General features: G+C 38.4%; 3 protein-coding genes across 3 annotated transcripts; 1 reads left to right on the forward strand and 2 right to left on the reverse strand.

Annotated features, from left to right (window-relative positions):
* The first annotated feature begins 1,431 nt into the window (after nt 1-1,431).
* LOC108827058 (small polypeptide DEVIL 12) lies at nt 1,432-1,624 on the forward strand. The gene has a single exon (XM_018600407.2). It carries the CDS (start codon nt 1,481-1,483, stop codon nt 1,622-1,624), a length of 144 nt encoding a protein of 47 aa, XP_018455909.1. The 5' UTR covers nt 1,432-1,480.
* Nucleotides 1,625-8,620: 6,996 nt separating this feature from the next.
* On the reverse strand, nt 8,621-13,576 carry LOC108828028 (uncharacterized). The gene is made up of 8 exons (XM_018601573.2): nt 12,458-13,576; nt 12,063-12,381; nt 11,901-11,985; nt 11,500-11,556; nt 11,024-11,083; nt 10,753-10,956; nt 9,310-10,647; nt 8,621-9,081 (listed from the first exon to the last, which is right to left on the reverse strand). Exons 1-8 carry the CDS (start codon nt 13,431-13,433, stop codon nt 8,788-8,790), a joined length of 3,333 nt encoding a protein of 1,110 aa, XP_018457075.1. The 5' UTR covers nt 13,434-13,576; the 3' UTR covers nt 8,621-8,787.
* A 797-nt stretch (nt 13,577-14,373) lies between these two features.
* LOC108828598 (ABC transporter F family member 3) lies at nt 14,374-18,740 on the reverse strand. The gene is made up of 17 exons (XM_018602341.2): nt 18,493-18,740; nt 18,195-18,410; nt 17,936-18,125; nt 17,641-17,849; nt 17,341-17,499; nt 16,975-17,103; nt 16,785-16,886; nt 16,543-16,689; nt 16,367-16,429; nt 16,239-16,285; nt 16,037-16,096; nt 15,868-15,950; nt 15,577-15,671; nt 15,324-15,410; nt 14,958-15,131; nt 14,811-14,873; nt 14,374-14,716 (listed from the first exon to the last, which is right to left on the reverse strand). The coding sequence occupies exons 1-17, from the start codon at nt 18,694-18,696 to the stop codon at nt 14,591-14,593; spliced, it is 2,154 nt and encodes a 717-aa protein (XP_018457843.1). The 5' UTR covers nt 18,697-18,740; the 3' UTR covers nt 14,374-14,590.
* Nucleotides 18,741-19,402: the final 662 nt, after the last annotated feature.

The raw sequence follows: 19,402 nt of genomic DNA on the forward strand, positions 1-19,402 counted from the left end.
AACCAATCACATACCAAGTCTTATTGGTAGCCTTTTGGGAGAACAATACATATATTCAAGCTATGCATGGTCCATACAGTCTGAGATTTAAGTAAGTGGCTAGCTGATTCTGTCTTTTGTAGACAGTTTGGTACTCCTTTCTAAGAACCAAAAAAATATTTTTGAAACTTGGTATAATTAATATTCAATTCGAATGCCTACTGTGAATTTCTTGTAGTTTGAACGATTTTTTTTTTCTTTGAGACTGGCTTTAACTGAACGAAACTATTTGCGGGCAAACATGGCTGCTTTCTTAATTGCAGACTTGGTAACTAGACATTCTGTAATGGCCTTACAAAATAACATTTGCAAAACATTTTTGAAAGATATTAATATAGATCATTATACAATAACATCGTTGAATATCCCTTTTTAATATTTATTTAATTATACATTTGTGATTTGTAGCTGGCGATATATCCTATAAAGTTTCTTATCCTATAAAGTTTCTTTATAGCGGGCAATATATCCTAATTATACATTTGTGATTTGCCTGATTACACTTGTATTTGTACCGGGCGATATATCCTATAAAGTTTTTTTGAAATATTTATCTAATTATACATCTTGAAACTTTTGGCTGTGTGTGTGACGGATAATTAAAGATCCCTTACGTCTTAACAAGATCGTATCTTGCTTTTCATATAATAACATTATGTGTTAACCACATTAAAGTAAAAAAATAAGTTAGCACGAGTATCATTGATCAAACGCAGCCACGGGATCCATGAGCAATGGATTGATACGAAACGTCTCCACATAAAATTCCTAGTCAGATCCAACCTTTAAAACTCAAAACAATCATTCTTTTTCAACCAACTTTTTGAAGATCTTTTATGATTTATTAGCTGTTATCGGTTTTCAAAATCTTGTAAGGAAAGATAAGATTAAAAAAAAAAGGGTCAAGTAAAATGAGGGTCAGTAGTTATAAGAGTTATGATGAATCATGTTCCAAAGAATATTTAAAATCAGGGTTCGTATTTATATATATAGAGCCCAAGGTTTTTGACATGAAGCAGAGAAAAAAAAAAATAAAAAAAAAAGAGAATCGATGGACAAGTGTTGGAGAAGAACCTGAAACTGACAAAGTGATACAGTTTGTCATTGTTTAGGAGAAAAATAAAGGAGTTAAAAGAAACGGTTGTGTTAATGCAGACGACAGTTACGCTGGACTTTTTGACGAGACTGATTCTTAATGTGCAGCAAGACAAAAAAACCCTGAAACCAGAAAGACCAATCAAAAGCCAATGTTGACTGACAAAACCCATTCCTTCATTTGGAAAGAGGAGATTCAAGTCTTGGCCTCTTCTCTCTCTCCTGTTTCACATTCATGCTAACGAGACCTACTTCTGAACAGAGTAGACCACTTCTATATATATAAAGAGAAGAGAAAAGTTAATTTTGATAGGCAAAATAAGGAGTGTGTGTAGAAGTGTAATCAATGGAGTCAAACAAGGATTCGCAGAAGAAGCAAATGAAGAAGAAGCTGACACCAATTAGGTCATTCAAGGAGAAGAGATCGAGATTATACATCATTAGGCGATGCCTGGTCATGCTGATGTGTTGGAGAGACCCTCGTGATTGATTATGCCGAATGCGTATGCTACCAGAGAAGAAAAAGACTACTTAGAGTAAAAGAGTATATGAGTGTAGAATTCAGCTAAAATTCCTATGAAGAAAGAAGACGACTCCACAGTTGTCTCAAACATGTTTTTTATTTATTTTTGCTTTGAAATTAGTTGGTCATTCAGATTATAAGGAAGGTGAGTGCAGCCGAAACAACACAACATGTCAATGCTGATGATACACGAGTAGAAGCAAGCAAACAAGACAAGGTAGCATGTTAAACACAGTTACCCTGATGATGGTGTTTCATGCATATCCATGGGCGTAGAAGCTGATTTGTTTTATTGTGAATAGTTGGCATTTATGAAGGAATAATAGATTGTTTCTTTCGAAAACTGTCAACTATGTTAAAATATGTATGCACAAGATGAATGTGAGTGTAAATATAAGATAGTATTTATCTTGAAACGATTTTACTTGCAAGTAGTGTACTTGTGTCCGATTAATAAGTACTGTACTTGGTGACTGATACTTTAATCAAGTTAAAAAGATTGTCACAATTTATGTCATCCTGTTGAAGTGTTGGCCTCAATTTCCTGAACATGTAGTAACACTCTGAAGAAAGTCATTTTGACAGATCAACTAGCTTATTGCTTTCGTTATTCCAATAACGGTTTGTAACTCTTTTTATATAAAAAAAAAAGAAACAGAATCTTTGAGCTTGTTACAGTGGATAGACGAGACGTTGTTGTCATCTCCGTTGAGATTACTCCGAGTGGAGAGCTTGTTCTTTGAGATTAGTGAAGCTTGCTGGATTGGGTTCTAACCCCAGAGATTAGTGCCTCATATTGAGCTTGATACTATGGTAAACAAATCAGGTGTTCTTTCGTTTATGCTTGTGACAGTACTCTATATATTTTTCATTAGAGAGTGAGAGAGAGAGAGGTGAGTGGTAGTTGTGATGACGAAGGTGGTGGTGACGAGTGTGACGGTGCATGGTGGTGACAAGCGACAGTATCAAAGGAGTGTGGTGATGATGACTGGCTGGAAAAAACCATGAAAAAAGTGCTGACCCACAAAAATGTAGTAACTGCTCAAAATCATTTTTTCTGGAAAGATAGAGGTTAAATCGCAGATCTATTAGCATATATATAACTGAACAGATTTATTAAAAAATTTAAGTGTTTTTTGCCGAGCATCTCTAACATCCTTGCATTTTCAGCAACAACTATCTCAGCAATCACATTCCCAGCAGCATCAAGGTTATGCCTAGGCTTATTACGTGGATGATCCTCTTGGCCTCGTAGAACTCCATGTTCATTAGCAATTAACACAACTGTATTAACCATCTTTATGTCTGCGACAAGGGTGTCGATCATCACTCTATTGGTGTCGTTTGGCACTGTCTTTCGATTGATGTAAATCAATACTCCACGGTTGTCGGTGGACACTGATCCCTTAGCCTTCTGGTTAGTGCGTTCAAACTCAAGCAGATCCTGATTTGAAAGATTCAAAGCTATGTTTCCTTGTTGCTTCTAGTACACCAATGCATGCACCTAAACACAAAAGAAAAGTAGTAAGCTACAAAAAAGAAAACTCTAGTCTAAATCCTAGACCTAATCTAATGGTGACTTAGAGTAACTAACAACATCACCAAAATTTGATATGTTCAAATTTATTCTTGGACAACTCTGTAATTTTAGAGTGCACTGTGGCACTCAGATATACAATAGACTTATAGTTTTCAAAATAAACTAAACAACAATAAGTAAGCAATAAAAGCAGTAAATTAAAAAGCCAAAGGCACTAGATTAATTAAAGGAAATTAACAGGAAATCAGAACTGTAGACAAATCCATTGTAACAGACATTTCGTTGTAATTTGCTCGTTAGTGTTACTATGGAAAATGTTTCATCATTAGTTATAGGTACACTAATTCGTCATAAAGTCATAGTAAACGTATGAGATAATAATTTATCGTAAATGCATGTAATACTTCATTGTAAAGTAGTCGTTAAGTTTCAAAGTTAATTAGTTGTTACATCTTCGTAAATTTTACAAATTTTGTGGGACCACCCTTGCAGTTAATTCCTTGAAATATCTTATGACGATTAACAAGGACACACATGTTAATTTGTCATAAAGTATTACGATAAATTAAAGAAATGGTCTAGTAAATTCATCGTAAATACTTACAACGAATTAACATGGATGGTTTCGTAAATTTGATGTAAACTTTACTCTGAATTTACTTCGATTGTCATACTTTTTTAAAAAAATTACTAAATTTAAATATTAAAATTTATAATATAAATTAAAATTTATAAATATTCATATTTATATTTTATAATACAAAACTGGTTATAAAAATCTAAATTTGTAACATCTAGCGGCCGAATTCGTCGTAGAGCATCAAGATGCTGTCCTTGGCTCTTCTCTCTACCTCCGCCTCCTCCTCTAGAAATGAGGATGGTGGATCTGGAAATCCGAGGTTACTCTATCTAATCTGCAACATCAGCTGCAAATCCGGGAGCAACCAGAAGTGCAAGAGGAGACAGCCGTGAAGCTCTCTGAAATGACTGAGAGTCGGAGACTTCTTCAGAGCTGAAGAAAGTCATGATAAACTAGATGTGCCAACATGGCCCATACCAAATGTCTCACTATAATGTAGATATTTTCTTCTGTTCCTAGGAGCCATGCATATAAAAAAAAATTAAACTGAGAAATTCAGAAACGAACAAATTATATATATAGCAATATCCAATTCTGAAACCTGATCTGTAGTCTAAATCACATTTCACAAAGAGGCCGATAGAAAAACGCTCCTAGACACTAAAATCGAGGCAAACCTCAGATATGTATCTTTCGACGCCGGTGACGGGTTTTTCCGCCGGCGTCGGGACTGTTCATCGTCTCCTTTTGTCTATTTTACTTTCATGTTTTTCTTTCTTATCGTTATGCTGTCTGTTCATGCATCCTGGTTTCAACGTTTGGCGAAATCACCGTCTGTGAAGATCTTCGTAGACTCAGAGCCTTGGTCTGAACCTACGGAACCAATACATTTTACCGGGGGCTCCCGGAAAGCCGAGTCAATTAGTGGGGTTCCACTTTTGATCCGATGGCCTGTTCTGAAAGCAAGAGGCACGATGAGGTTGTGCTCTCCTCTTCACGCTCTCAACATCATCACTCCGGCAGGCGTCTGCCATGACCGTTACTCCGGCGAGAAATTCTGTACTATCATAGGCTACGTCTCTTCTCCGATCTGTCGTGCCGTGCAACCTGTCCACTCCGATGTGACCAGTTTCAGATCCGCCGCGTCCTTCATCTCCTCTTCACGTAGGTTTGGCGGCGTACAGTTTGGTGACCCGAACCCTAGCAGCATGACTATCTGGGCCTGGCCCATTAAGGGTTATAAAGAGGTCAGCCTATTTCTTAGTTGCCCAATTTCTAAAGGAAAAGTTTCAAAGCCCATATTTATGTGGGGGAGTGTGACCATTTTAGCCAACTTGCTAATAGTTTTCGATGGGTTCATTGAGACTACTACCGAAACTCATAAGCACTCAGTGCCTTATTTCTCTTATATGAAGAGTTCTCATAGTTTCCATTTACTGGTGGATTCACCGGGAAAATCTACATCATTATCATCCTTCTCTCGCAAGAGGCGAGCCGTATTACCCCGTCCCTCATTTATGAGGAATGTTTTCCCTCCAAACACTAAATGGAGGTGTGTATCTTTATCTATAGCCGATTTGTTATCTTGTGTACCGGTCCGTTTGGAGCCTGAAGATGCAACAAATGTTGTTTCGACGATATTCCGAAGTGCGGATTGGATCTTAACGTCACAATACAAAATGACTAAATCTCAAGTCTCTGGCATTGCCCTGAGTCTTGCTCCGACGCATTCGAGCTATGCTTCGAGTTCGCTGTCATTCTATCTTAGAGGTCTCTCTACTTTTAGCTTGTATGTTTTAATGCTTGTTGTTGTTAGAGTTTGGTTAAACTCTTTTCTTATTTGTAGTTCGAATGCTTGAGTATTAATGAAAATTGTGTTTCAAAAAAAAAAAACCTGATCTGTAAACTCCATAATATAATCTAGTTATGCAAAACTAATTCTGTTACCTAAATAAACAACTTAAACTACATTATAATCTAAAAGTTCAAAAAAAACAGAGAGAGTAAAGAGGAAGAGAGACGAGGAGGGGGCAAAATGGGTTCGAGTATACATGAAAAAATAGGTATCTTCGTTAAGTCGTCATTATTTCCCCACAACTCTACCATGTCATGTGTTTTTATTTTATGATGAATCTGCCACATCTCATGTTCTTGTACGACGACAATATTACAACAAGAAAGATTTACGATGAATCTACTATGTTCCGTGTTTATGTAATACGACGACGTTACGAGAAAATAAATTTGTGACAAATCTACCACATCTCACGTTTCTGTAATAGGATGACATTTCACCGAAATAAATTTACGGCAAATCTATCACATCTCATGTTCTTTTACGAAAAATTTGTGAGCACTACTTCTGAATCCCTAAACATAAAAATCTAAAACCGAATCCCCTAACCTCAACTCCCTAAACATGATTCTTTAACCCCAACACACATGCACTAATTCTGAAATTCATTTATAAAATTCACATTGTCTTTTTGTAAATATTCTTTAAACAATTCAGCTTACAGATTCATGCAATTCTCATGTATATTATGATCAGTTTTAATATTCATTATCATATATGCTTTAAACAATTTTGAGAGACATTCTTTACAATCAAATATCAATATAGAATTATAGATTAGCTGATTTGCAATATAAAACTTTATAAAATCATTTTGCATCCAGTTCTTCAACATTTCTAACTTTATTGGCTATTGTTGTAGTAGTTTTTAAAGATGCATATGTAACCATGTCATGGACTTTGTCATGATCTACTATATGTTTTTCCTGATTGGTAACTATTTTCATTATGCAAATGAATTGGTTATTTACTATTACCAGCATTTTTAAAATTGTTGTATTTTACTAGTTTCATTTCCGTTATAACTTTCTCTATGTTGAAATCAAATATAATATTATGCTATAAAACTTATATTTACTAAATGGTTTTCCATACAGTTTTACTATGGACAGATTTTAAGTTATTGCACTTCGACAAAAAAATATCTTATTGGTGTCATGGGTGATTGGTGGATTACCAGTCTGATGCATGATTATCTCAGACCGTTTATAAATTCCTTCTTCACTTTCCCTTTAGAATTTTTGTCATATACATCCAAATTCATAAGTCGTAAATATTGTCATCTTTATCTCTCATGTTTTGGATTTCTTTTCTGTATTTTCCATTCTAAAGAGGAGGATATATATAGGCAATTTTCGTCATTGGTAGGTAAAACTTTAACAACTGATTAGCAACAAAATGATTTACAAGTCTTTTACATTGCTAGAGCTAATAATTGAAGACCAACTTATTTACTATCAGCTCAATGGAACACCGGTTGATGCATTATTTTGACACTTTGAATCTATGATGAACTTTAATTGAGTTTGTTAATATTTGATTTTCTTCTATGAATATGGACATTTATGTTTTAGCAATCGTTATATAGTAGCACCCACTAATAATGGTATCTTCCCATTAAGAAATGGTTTGATACATGTTGATATTGATATTGCAAGTGTTACTGTACTGCAATAAGTTATGGAGAGATGCAATAAGCTTAAAATGCCACAAATGATCATTGAGTTCAACATGTTCTTTGGTTCATTGATCATTCCACAAATGACTGCTGGAAGCTGAATAACCCTAAGGGCTACCATCTGTGAAATCTAATAATCTAAGGAGGAGCCTTGGTACTAGCAATACGGCTATCCAGATCTATTTGAAATTCAGGTTCCTAAACGGACCACCAGCGTAGGCAGATGATGGATGCATCACTGTAGAAAAGAATGAACCAACTTAGGAAAATCTTTCATATCAAAACTAAGAGATGTTTGTGTCAGATTCGCACCGATGGGTGATTAGTGACAAACCTGAAACTGATAGTCAGTAGTTGGGAATTCAAATTTATAGCTGTACAAGAAAGACAAAGAGGTTAATGTACATAAGATGGGAGCTGAGAGCAGGAGTAGAATGATACTGTAGCAATTTTATCCAATACCAGAGACTATAGCATCATTCATTATATATCTATAAGAGGGCTTCATTTTCCCAAGCTCCTTAATAACTTGATCCACATGAGCACCACTGATGGCAGGCGTGGAATCTCAAGATGGTTCTGCCAAATACCAGAGGAAAGGAATCTCAGAAATTTGAAAATTTGAAAATTTATAAAGAAAACAGATTTTGCTAATTGGAGAAGCTCATAAAGAAAACACACCGTAGGTTCATCAAGCAACAACAAATCAGGCTCTATGAATAGCGCACAAGCCAGCACAGTTCACATCCTCAATCATCCTGGATAAATATTTGTATATTTCTTCTGGTGTGAAACTGAGCCCCTGAAAACATCATAGAGACAACGTTTGCAAGTTAGATGTTGAAAGCAACAACAGCACATGCTAACATCCAAATCATTCTTTTGATATCCTTTTTGTAATGATAGGATTGTAATGATGGGACACGACTTGTGTCGAGATATGCATATACCCTTTTCTTTATATCCATGCTATCATGAGAAACAAATATCCTAAGAGGGTAGCAGAATATGTTTAATGGTGAAGAGCTTCTTACAGCAAGGATACTAGCTGCTCGAGCCTCAGAAGTAAAAGCATCAATTGCATCGAGCCTTTGAGACATACGATCTCATTTAGCTGTATCTTGGGTAGGAGTTTAATCATTAGTTGTAGCTTCTTTTACCTCCAGTTTTGTCTTCAGATAACCAAACAATAGTTAACATTACCACCAAAGATTAATAAAACCGAAAAAGAGGCAAACTATTAAAACGAGTCAATGCTAATATCAACACGCAATGACTCCAATTATTAGTAAAATCAGCTGGTAGCTTACCTGCTTGGCCAGTATTTGAGTTTCCTCTTCCAAGAGCTTGGCTCTTTCAATATCAGTGTTAAGGAAACATTGTTAGACTGTCGTGTTGCCACCAACTACTTCTTGCTTGACATGCAATACACTTGGACTTGTTTCTGCCTGTCCGACACACTACTTTGGTTTCTTCACTAAAGGGAGGGTGAAAGAGGACCCAGTCTCAACCGAGCAACACCTATATCTTCCTTTGGTTCTGCATCTCTGCTATTTATTGGTGTCCTCTTTCTCCGTGTTCTACTAGAACAAAATTGTGTCATGTTCGTTTTATCTGCTGGTCCTGACTTCCCCATGTCCCTAGCCTTACTACATGAGGGACGGCTACTGGGATCCAGACTTAACCAAGGACTGCTTGGGGAATCTCTGCCTAGTTCTTTGCCAGAACCAACATCTGTTGAAGCCACTTCTACTGCAGAGATTCTGCTATCCTGCAGACGGAAAAGTTCATGCATCACCAAAACTATTCACAAGTCACATAACTAAGCCACATAACTACGCAACAAAAACACATCCCCAAAACTACTGGAAATTAGGAACAATACATGCTTTAATCCTTTAGCTCACAAGGCCCTAAGTTATGGAAAAAGAATTTAACAAATAAGAATGCCGCTCCCTAAAGCACACTGTACATAACTGAATAAATTACTTCAACTTACCTTATCTTGCATTTCAATGATTTCTTCGCATTCAGAGCCCTCTTCCCCTTCTGAGTCAGCCATCTCTTCACACTCAAACTCGACATGTTCTTCTTCCATCGTCTCTTCGTCAGAATCACTTAATTCCTCTTGTTCCATCACTATACCTAGATTAGATTGATCAGTCATCTCGTCAATGCATCTATCACTTGTTGCAGTAGATCCAGGCCTTTCAGAGCCATCTTCACGTTGAGTCATAGAAATGTCTGGAACTTCTGAAATATTTGCTGCCGAGACACTACCACTATCTTTTACGTTAGAAGATCTCGGACCTAGATTGATCTCTGAGTTCACATTTTTAGCATGATTGTTAGAACTGACAGATTTCAGGCTGACATCATTACAAGCAGCACCAGGGATACAAGTCTTCTCAACAGCACTAGAAGTATCCTGAAATAATTTACGTTTTTTGCCAATATCTGTGTCCAAGTTTCCACGCCCACTATAACTCGTTTCACACTCAGTTCTTTGAAGAAGAGGATGAAAACAGCTGTCCCCCAGTGCTGCCTCGTGATCATTTGATGACGTTTTTTTCTGAAACTGATCACATGAGTGATTGGTTTGCCTTGGACTGTTGAAAAGACTCAGCAGCTGAGGTCGATTGTCAGAAAAGAAACTAAAGGCACTAGAACCTCCTTTGTCTCTGTTTGAAGGGTAACATGAAATTTGTCCATGCTCAGGGGTCCGGAACAATAAAGGATGCATTTGAAGATCTGAGTCATTGTCCGTCTCGCCCATCCCAGAGGAGCTCTCTGCAGGCAAATCTTTTTCACAAGGGGGACCATTGCTATCTCCGTCAGCTGAGAGGCAAGGAGCTTCAGTACCCAAAACTCCCCTCCCAGAATCACCAGACATACCACCTTTAGCGGTACAAGTTTTGGAGGATGTTTCAGACTGATTCTTCGCAAAAGCAGACTGTGAGATGACACGAACCGAAGGTGGAAGGTTAAGTGGAGGTAAATCAGGGGCTAGTCTCACTACACTTCTGTAGCGTAGTTTACGAGCACGATGATATGAACGCATAATTATCGGTTCTCTTGAGGTACCGGGTGCAAGCATCCGCGTATCTGTCAGAATTTGCGCAGTTTTAGACCCTTCACCAATACATGTTTGTACTGGCTGATTGCGGAGAACATTCTTTGCATTGCCAAAGGAGTGCATAGATGTAGAACAAAAGAGAGTTGGCATGCCGGGCCTCCAGTCTGCTAAAAATCCTTCATGAAGGTATGTGTCACCTGAATTTTCCACCAATTCATGTCCAACATGATTTTCATTGGCCTTAGAAGCACCATGACGGTCCTGCAACATGTAGACGAGAAAAGTGAGTTAAGGTAAACTACATTTTTATGAGAACTCCAAAATTAGTGGGTTGTGTGATTTGAGTGGTAACAAAGAAATGCATGCCTCTTTTGCAGATGCCGGCTGCTCTCTGGACATTCTTTTCTTTGAATCATATAATCGCCGCTTCTCCTTTTTGTCATCATCAAGCTTATACGACTTCTGGATTCCAAGGGCAGTTCGCCATTGCCTTGGCAGTGTGGATGGGTCTCGATAAGGCACAATGAATTTCCACACCGACATCCAATCACATTTGAAGTACCTAAGTCCCTGAGCATTCAAATTTATACTCAGCATTCAAATTTACGATTTCTAAAAGGGTGACCTTGTCGATTACCTCTTCTATACGTTCTATCTCTGGCGGGGTCAGGGGGGAGCTTTTCATCCTCAAAACTGCCTGTAGGTGGCAAATACACACACACACACACCAGTGAGGACAATAATCCAGTATACCCTTGAAAATGAGATTGGAATATAATCAACTACATATCATTTTTAGGCATCCGTCTGGATCTGTCTTAAATATGTAATGTTGATATGCATAATGTATGTATATTGGTGAAGCAAATAAATGTATACAAAGATGGTCATACTACCCATTAATCATCCCTTTTGTCACGGAAGTAGCCGTTATCCTTTATGACAATGAGTTCGTATACTGATTCTCCTATGTGCATGTGATATATAAGGTTTCACTTCACAGTGCTTATTTGTCGACAAACAAGTTCAGGCCACTGACTTTAGGGAACCGACATGCATACAGATAAGAATACACATAGAAAGGTGATAAACCATATCAAGCATATAACAAACCTTAATTGGATTTTCTGGCGCTTTAGATGATCTCCGGTTTTTTTGCCTAATATAAATCTGAAAGAAATAAAAGTAGAAAGTATTAGAAGACACAAGTCTTTCATTCCTTGATCACCAGCCTGACGGACGAACACCCTATCAAACCACATGGACATGCAGAACATGAGATACATCAAATTCAATACAGTTGCTTTGAAAAACTCAGTACACTAATTTATAAGCCTCTGGAATGAAACCAAGTTAAAATAAACAACAGACCTACTTCAGATGCAATAGTAATTGCATCGACTTGGAAGTTTTTGGTCAGAATATCAGTGATGAAATTGACAGAAATCCAATCAATAGGAACTGACTACTTCATAGATTTTTCCCAAAATCTACAGAACTTCAGTGATGATTACCTGATGCTCGCCTTTACATGGAAGAAAGCGCTGCTTTATAGCCTTCCAGTCAGAGTTATATTCCATAATTCCAAGAGCCAATAATCTGCATACAAAAGTAGCACAACGGATCAATCTTTTTATCTAGATTAGTGCAAGAGAAGAAAGGAAAAGAGAACTCACTCATCCTCAGCGTCAGTGAAAAGGAACCGATTGCTAACGGCAGCAGCAGGTGGCTTGTGGGGATATAGCGATACTTTGAACAAGGGCAGGAATTTTTTAGCTAACATGGCGATATCCTTATGGACCAAGGCAACAGACTGCTTCTTCGCCGATTCAACGACTGTACCCGCTAACGTCTTCTTAGCCTGCTGCTGCTGATTTGGTGATGGCATAGAAGGAGGATCGTTGATATGCTGGAGAGGAAGTGGAAACAACGGCACTCTTTGAGACAAAGCATCAAAACCAGATTCCACTTGACACCTCCGATAATCTTGAACAGCTACAATGGTTCAATAATCAAGACAATTAATTATATAACAAAATAAAATTAAAAAAAATATATAGAGATAACCTACCGGTAGAAACATCAGTTAGATATCTGCCAGCTAAATTCACAGTAGCAAGTACAGGTGAAGCTGAACCAAAGAGAAGAAGATGACTTCCTTGGTGTTGTTGTTGTTGTTGGATCATCTCAGAGATAAGTCCTTGGACTTGCGCTCCAATGCGTTGGCGGGAATGATCAAGCGCGCAGAGAGAGTAGATCTGGATTAGAAGCTGAAGGTGATCTTGTAACAAACAATGCAATTCTCCCAATTGAGTTCGAGTGAAGACAATTCCTCTGTTGCTGTTTGCGGAGGAAGAAGTAATCGATTCAGGAGGAGCGGGAAGCATCATCCTGACAGGCTGTACAAACGGTAAGATAGGGCGTAACGACCTGTTAGTAGTAGCCGCCTGCTCAGGAGAAGAAGAAGAATCGATTCTGGAGATGCTTTGTTTCTTTCTCTTCTGCCTAGTCACAGGCCGTTGCTTTTTGTTGGTGGTGGTGAGGTTTTCAGGTATAGTAGGTTCGTCGTCGTCAGTCTCCAGAGCTTCCTCGAGTTCAATCTCGAAGTCTAGATCGTTGTTATCCTCATCATCGTCGTCATGCGCCGAGTGAACCTCAGGGGCGTCGTCGGCGTCGCCGCTGTTTAAAACGGCGGCGAGAAACTTGCGGTATTCTTCCTCGTCGTCGACGTTTGGAATGTCGTCCTCGTCGTCAGTCTCTTGGAGGAAAGCCTCGAGATCGTCGAGAGTGAAGCTCTCGAGGGAGTAACGAGCTCTGGTTCGCTTGCAGATCGCATCATCCTCTTCCTCCTCCTCTTTGGAGGATTGGACCTTGGGGATTGATTCGACTTGCATCGCGGTTTCCTCATTGGCTTCTTGAGTTTCGACATCAGAGCTCAAACTGGAAGAGGCTTCACGGGAAGGAGCTTCTTTTAGAAGAGGATTGAAATCGACATCTTCTTCTTCCTCCTCCTCAATTAGGGTTTCTAATCGATCCGATGATTCCATAACTTCGGGGTTGGTTCCGACGTGAATCAAAAGACCAACTTTCGATTGGAAGGCTTATCAATTTTAGTTTACTTTGCCACAAAACCAATCGAAAAGAAAGGGAGGAAAGAGAGATAGAGAGAAAGAAAAGCAAAAAAAAAATATTATAAACGTTTGTCGTTAAATCTTTTCTACAGAACGCTCTGTTGTGTAACTTTGTGAAACGTTACATTAGGCTTAGACGCTAACGGACGAAATAGACCTGAAATGGGCCCATTGGCCCATCTTCCCTTTTTCAACATTTTGATTAGGTCGATAAATTGGTAAGAATACAAGATGTTTAGCTAATTACACCTAGTTTTGATTACTGGTCTTGGCTTTGTTCGCTAGCTGATCGGCATAGTGCGTACAGTTTCTAGGTACATACAGTGATTCTCCTTTGAAATACTGCAAATGTCTTGGATTAAGAGAGTTGGTTGGATTATTAATGCAGGGATGTTGAATGTCTTCATGCGCTAGAGTTGATGCAAACTCTTGATCAGTACATTGAAATAGCTTATAAATGCTACCTTTTGGTACGAGAGTCAGATCATCTGCTGAACATTTAGAAGCATAGCTAAAATTTATGCTACTAATGGTGAATTTGTTGGAGCTGCTTGCAGCGCTTCCTCAGATCGGGAGAGTGTCTTCCTATTGTCTAAGGACAACCCAATGCCAGTCTTGTCAGCTGGTGATCACCTGGATGCATCTACAATGTAGTAGTCATTTTACCCGGTGAAAAATAAATTTGGACAGAGTTGATGATGAGTGAACGGTGGATCTGATGTTGATGAGGATTCTGAAGAACAGATTCTGCCCAGACCTTTTGCTCTAATAACACTGCATTAATCCATGAACAATATGACGATTTATTTTGTTTTCAGAGAGTAGTTTATTTCGCATTTTCCAGAATCTCCATCCATTTTGAAGAAAAATAATAGATAATAATTTGTAACAAATAAAATATTATTAGAAGACATTTATAAGTTTATCTAAAAACGTATGGACTTGCATTTCAAGAACTCTGTAATGTAATTTTGTATTCCACAACTTGAATTCAGCATGTTTCCAACAAATCCACACACAAAAAGGCCAGGTGAATGCTGCAAGGAATGAACCTCAGGTTTCGAGAAAATAACTTAAGACGAAGACTGGAGAAGTTTCTTGTAGTCATGGAAGGTTCCATGGAAAGGTGCAATTCTTCCGTCTGACACAACCCACAGCTCATCCACGCTTCCGGATATCAGATGCTCGTCGTGACTCACCTATGCACCACAACCACACACACACACATTAGTTTATTTTAATCTTTGCCCTAATAAGAAGACAAAGGACTTGATACTCGAGTGTTGTTCTTACCATGCATATACCGCCTTGGAATAGGACAAGTCCTTGAATCAAAGCTTCCACAGCATCCAGATCCTGACACATTATTATTACACATTTTTAGCAAAAACTAATGTAATCCATTGTTGCTTATTTATTAATAAGAAGAATATGGCTTACAAGATGATTGGAAGGCTCATCCAGCAAAAGCAAGTGCGGTTTCTTGAATGTGATCTTGGCAAATGCCACTCTGCTTTTCTGACCCCCTGATAAAGTGTACATTGGCTGCAGTGCCAGATTTCCAGTGACCCCAAGAGAACCCAGGTGACTTCTCAGCTTTTGTTCCGGTACTCCCTACACCACCATTCAGTCCACATACCAGTTACTAACATATAGATAAGCCAAAGGGTGTCTATATTTTGATTCAAAAGAGAAACAATAGCTACTGCTAATATATATATTTATATGAGTCTTTGTAACTTGATTATGATGTCCTGTTAACTGAAACAAGCAAAGAAGAAGGATCTAACGGGTTTGTGAACTTACAGGGTAGCAGCGCATCATATATAGAAGAGGATTCGAAGTAAGGTCTAGCCCATCCACATGGTGCTGACTAAAGACTGCAACTCTAACCTGTCAAAAGGACATATCAATACATCATATTAGAGCCAGCGACAAATTTAGCATTAGTAGAGCAGGGAAACCAATCCAAATCCTTAAAATAGAAGGGGCCACCATAAGAAAGGGTCATTCCCAAATTTGTTGTTCAGATAAGAGAAAGAGAAGCCTTCTGCCATACCTTAGCAGAACGGAAAACTGTTCCAGAGCTTGGCTGCAGATCCCCAGAAATAAGTTTGAGAATAGTTGATTTACCAATACCATTCGCTCCCACCACTGCAAAACGATGAGAAGAAAACCATATATAGAGCTTTAAATGCTAGTAAGAGCCTCGAAAATTAAGTTCAGAAGTTCTACACGTTTTTAATGCTGAAAATAATGATATCCACAAATGACTGATGAAAGATTAATAATTATAAACATGTATCATCAGTGAGATCTCATAATTGAGGGAGGGGAGGAGCCTTCTTACTTGCAATACGGCTATCAAGATCTATTCCGAAATTCAGGTTCTTAAACAGCAACGGACCACCAGGGTAGCCAAATGATGCATCACTGTAGAAGAGAACAAACGAGTAAGAAAATCTATCATCTGGATCCTCCCCATACCACAATTAAAGAAGTTTGTGCCAGATTCAAACCTGAAACTGATAATAGGGGGTCCAGGCTTATCGTCAGGAGTTGGGAATTCAAATTTGTAGCTGCACAAGAAAAACAAGAGGTTAATGTATATAAAATTGGAGCTGAGAGCAAGCATCGAATACTACTGCAGCAATTTTATCCAATACGAGAGTATATCACTATTCCAAATTTCAATATATCTATAAGAGGGGTTTAGCTTACTCAGGATCATTAATAACTTGATCCACATGGGCAAGCCGGTCCAATGCCTGGGTTATAGAAACAATACTATTAGAGCATCACTGATGGCCAACATATATAATCAAATAAATAGTTGCAACTGTTGACACCTTGATTCTTGACTGAACAAGCGACGCCCTCTTCGCATTGAAACGAAATTTATCAATGAACGCCTGCACAGAAAAAATTAAATATTAAATTGATATTCCTACGCAGGAAGACTACTAAACAAAGACGAGTTTAAAACAGAATATATGATATCAATGAGAAGAAAAGGAAAAGAAACCTGCATATGTGCCCGTGATCGTTCACTTGATTCAAAAGCTTTTTGCTGATTCTTCACGTGTTCTTCCCGTGTTCTTTCGAAAGTATCATAGTTTCCCTTATAGGTACTTAGTTTTTGGTTTTGCAAATGGATGATGTCGGTGACCACCTGCAGCCAAAAACAAGTATTAAACGTGTCCAGAGATAAATTAACTGCATGAAGATCAAGAGAGGGGGGAAAAGAAGGGGGAGAAAGGAAAGTACCGTGTTCAAGAATTCTCTAGCATGTGAAACGACGATAAATGTTTTAGGCCACTTCGTTAGATACGTTTCCAACCATAAGACAGCGTGGAGATCAAGATGATTCTACCAAAAAACAGGATAGGAAACTCAAATATTTGAGTTAAAAAGAATAAAATTACGATAATAAGAGAAGGTCATAAAGAAAACACACCGTAGGTTCATCAAGCAACAACAAATCAGGCTCTATGAATAGAGCACGAGCAAGCGCAATTCGCATTCTCCATCCTCCTGAAAAGGTACTTGTAGCTTTCTTCTGCATTTCTGGAGTGAAACTGAGCCCCTGAAAATATTATAGAGACAACGTTTGCAAGTTAGACTTGTTGAAAGCAACAAAAGCACATGCAAAAAATAAAACAGAAGAGAACATCCAAATATAGTTTTTGATATGCCTTTTGTAATGACTGATCACGAATTGCGTCCAGATATGCATACCCTTTTAGTTATATATTGTGTTATCACGAGAAAATAATATCCTAAGAGAGCAGTAGAATATGTTTAATGGTGAAGAGCTTCTTACAGCAAGGATACTAGCGGCCCGAGCCTCAGCAGTATAAGCATCAATTGCATCAAGCCTTTTGTATATTTCTTCAAGCCTTAGAGATATAAGATCTCCTTCACCTGTATCTTTGGCAGGCACTCCATCCTTAGCTGTGGGTTCTTCCACCTCCTGTTCTCTCTTCAGATAACCAAAACATAGACAACAATTACCACCAAAGATTAGATAAAACAAGGGAAAAAGGATCCCAACGAGTCAAAATGCTAATACCAAGAGGCAATGACTCCTCTATTAGTCAAGTAAAAGAAGCTTGTAGCTAACCTGCTTAGCCAGTATTTGCGCTTCTTCTTCCAACAGCTTGGCTCTTTCAATATCAGTGTTAAGAACACATTGCAAGGCTGTGGTGTTGTCACCAACAACTTCTTGCTCGACATGCAATATCTGGCAGTTAGCAGGAATGCCCTCAATAGCATGCATAGCCATATACCTCAAAAAGGTTGTTTTTCCGGTACCATTACGTCCAACAAGCCCTGTATAGTAATAATCCAAAGAGATCAAAAGTATCATTACATGGATTCCAAACAGGAACGTTAAAAGAAATAAAGAAGAGACCGACCATAGTGGCGTCCAAAAGAGAGGGTGATAGATCCGTCGACAATGAGATCACGGCCACCAACAGAGACGTTGAAGTTATCCATATGAATATCTCTGACAGCAGAGCCACCACCAGAGTCATGATTAACACTGACAGTAGGCATCCCTGCTTTAACAGCTTCCATTTCAGCAACATGCTGTTGATATTGAACCTGCATCAACAAGAAACCTAATAGGTAAATCATCAAGAACATAACAAGAGTAGAAGAATCAAATAGTACTTCTCTTTGGCGATCATCCTTCTTCTTTCTCCTCTCGATCTTAGCTTTGTCACGCTCTGAGAGCAAAGGACCATCAGTGGGCTCAGGCTTCTTCTTCTTGACAGGTCCGTCGTCCATCCCATCGTTCATCCGCACAGGCATCGCCAGACTCCTAACAGTCGGCGTAGGCTTCACCAATCCATGCTTCCCAAACTTATCCGCCAGTTTGCTACAAACCTACACACTCATTTCAGTTACGATTCAAAACGAATCTAGAATACGATAACAGTAGTGGACACGTCATCTGATGATTGCTTACCAAACGGCATTCGTCGAAATCGGAGACGCACTCAGCAGCGACGAGGAGGTCGCCGACGGCATCCAAGGCACCCTCACCTTCCTCGCCGAAGTCGAAATCCTCGTCGGCCAGGACGTTGACGATGTACTCCATGATTGGCTCGTCAACATCCTTTGCTCTGCTTCCCAGCACTTGGTACACCACCGAGCTCGCAACTTCCGTCATCGCCGCCGCACGCTATTTTCCTTCTGATTTGATTCTCTCTCTCGGATGAGAAATGAAGAAGGGAAGGGCGAACCATTTTTGGGCTTGATGGGCCGGAACCTTTATGGGCCCTACTAAACTATCTCCCTTAATCAGAGAGGGTTTATTGTACCACTTGTGTTTCTTAAACCCAATGCTGTAAATTTTATAGCCCAACCATATCTATATATCAATAACCTATTTTGTTACCTAATAATCCATTCTCATTTTTAATTGATAAGATCGAATACATTTTTGAGAATAAAATCACAGATAGTATTTGCTCAAAGAAAATTGTAGCATATGTGATGAGTGCTCGTGGGTGCAGAAAATCGAATATTTATGGCTTTATGGGTTGGGTAAAGGTCTTGAAAGAGATATCAATCACTCAACTTTTGTTTGGAATATATCAATTATATGGTGCTCTTCTTCATTATTATATATGACTGCGACCAGCATATATTTATACAAAAAGGTAAATACACTACATTATTAGTGGTGATGTATATATATCATGGTTTCAATACTACTTCAAAGTTTAAATTTAGATCAATATATATAGATTCATAGTTACAAAAATCTTTATATATACCTATGAATCTTGTGTTCAAAAAAAAAAAAAACTATGAATCTATATGTTTTTGTAACTACTAACGTTTGGACCCTATGTATGAAAAGAAAGAATAGA

The sequence above is a fragment of the Raphanus sativus genome, chromosome 9 (assembly GCF_000801105.2).
Source record: "Raphanus sativus cultivar WK10039 chromosome 9, ASM80110v3, whole genome shotgun sequence".
Classification (NCBI taxonomy): Eukaryota; Viridiplantae; Streptophyta; class Magnoliopsida; order Brassicales; family Brassicaceae; genus Raphanus; species Raphanus sativus.

Coding starts and splice junctions, on each gene's coding strand:
- LOC108828028 (XM_018601573.2), bottom strand. CDS start 13,433: ATGGAATCATCGGATCGATTAGAAACCCTAATTGAGGAGGAGGAAGAA. Junction 11,986..12,062: donor TTCACTGACGCTGAGGATGA/GTGAGTTCTCTT, acceptor TTTTGTATGCAG/ATTATTGGCTCTTGGAATTA. Junction 9,082..9,309: donor TCATTGAAATGCAAGATAAG/GTAAGTTGAAGT, acceptor TTCCGTCTGCAG/GATAGCAGAATCTCTGCAGT.
- LOC108827058 (XM_018600407.2), top strand. CDS start 1,481: ATGGAGTCAAACAAGGATTCGCAGAAGAAGCAAATGAAGAAGAAGCTG.
- LOC108828598 (XM_018602341.2), bottom strand. CDS start 18,696: ATGACGGAAGTTGCGAGCTCGGTGGTGTACCAAGTGCTGGGAAGCAGA. Junction 16,887..16,974: donor TGTTGCTTGATGAACCTACG/GTGTGTTTTCTT, acceptor GTTTTTTGGTAG/AATCATCTTGATCTCCACGC. Junction 15,672..15,867: donor TCTTGATAGCCGTATTGCAA/GTAAGAAGGCTC, acceptor ATCGTTTTGCAG/TGGTGGGAGCGAATGGTATT.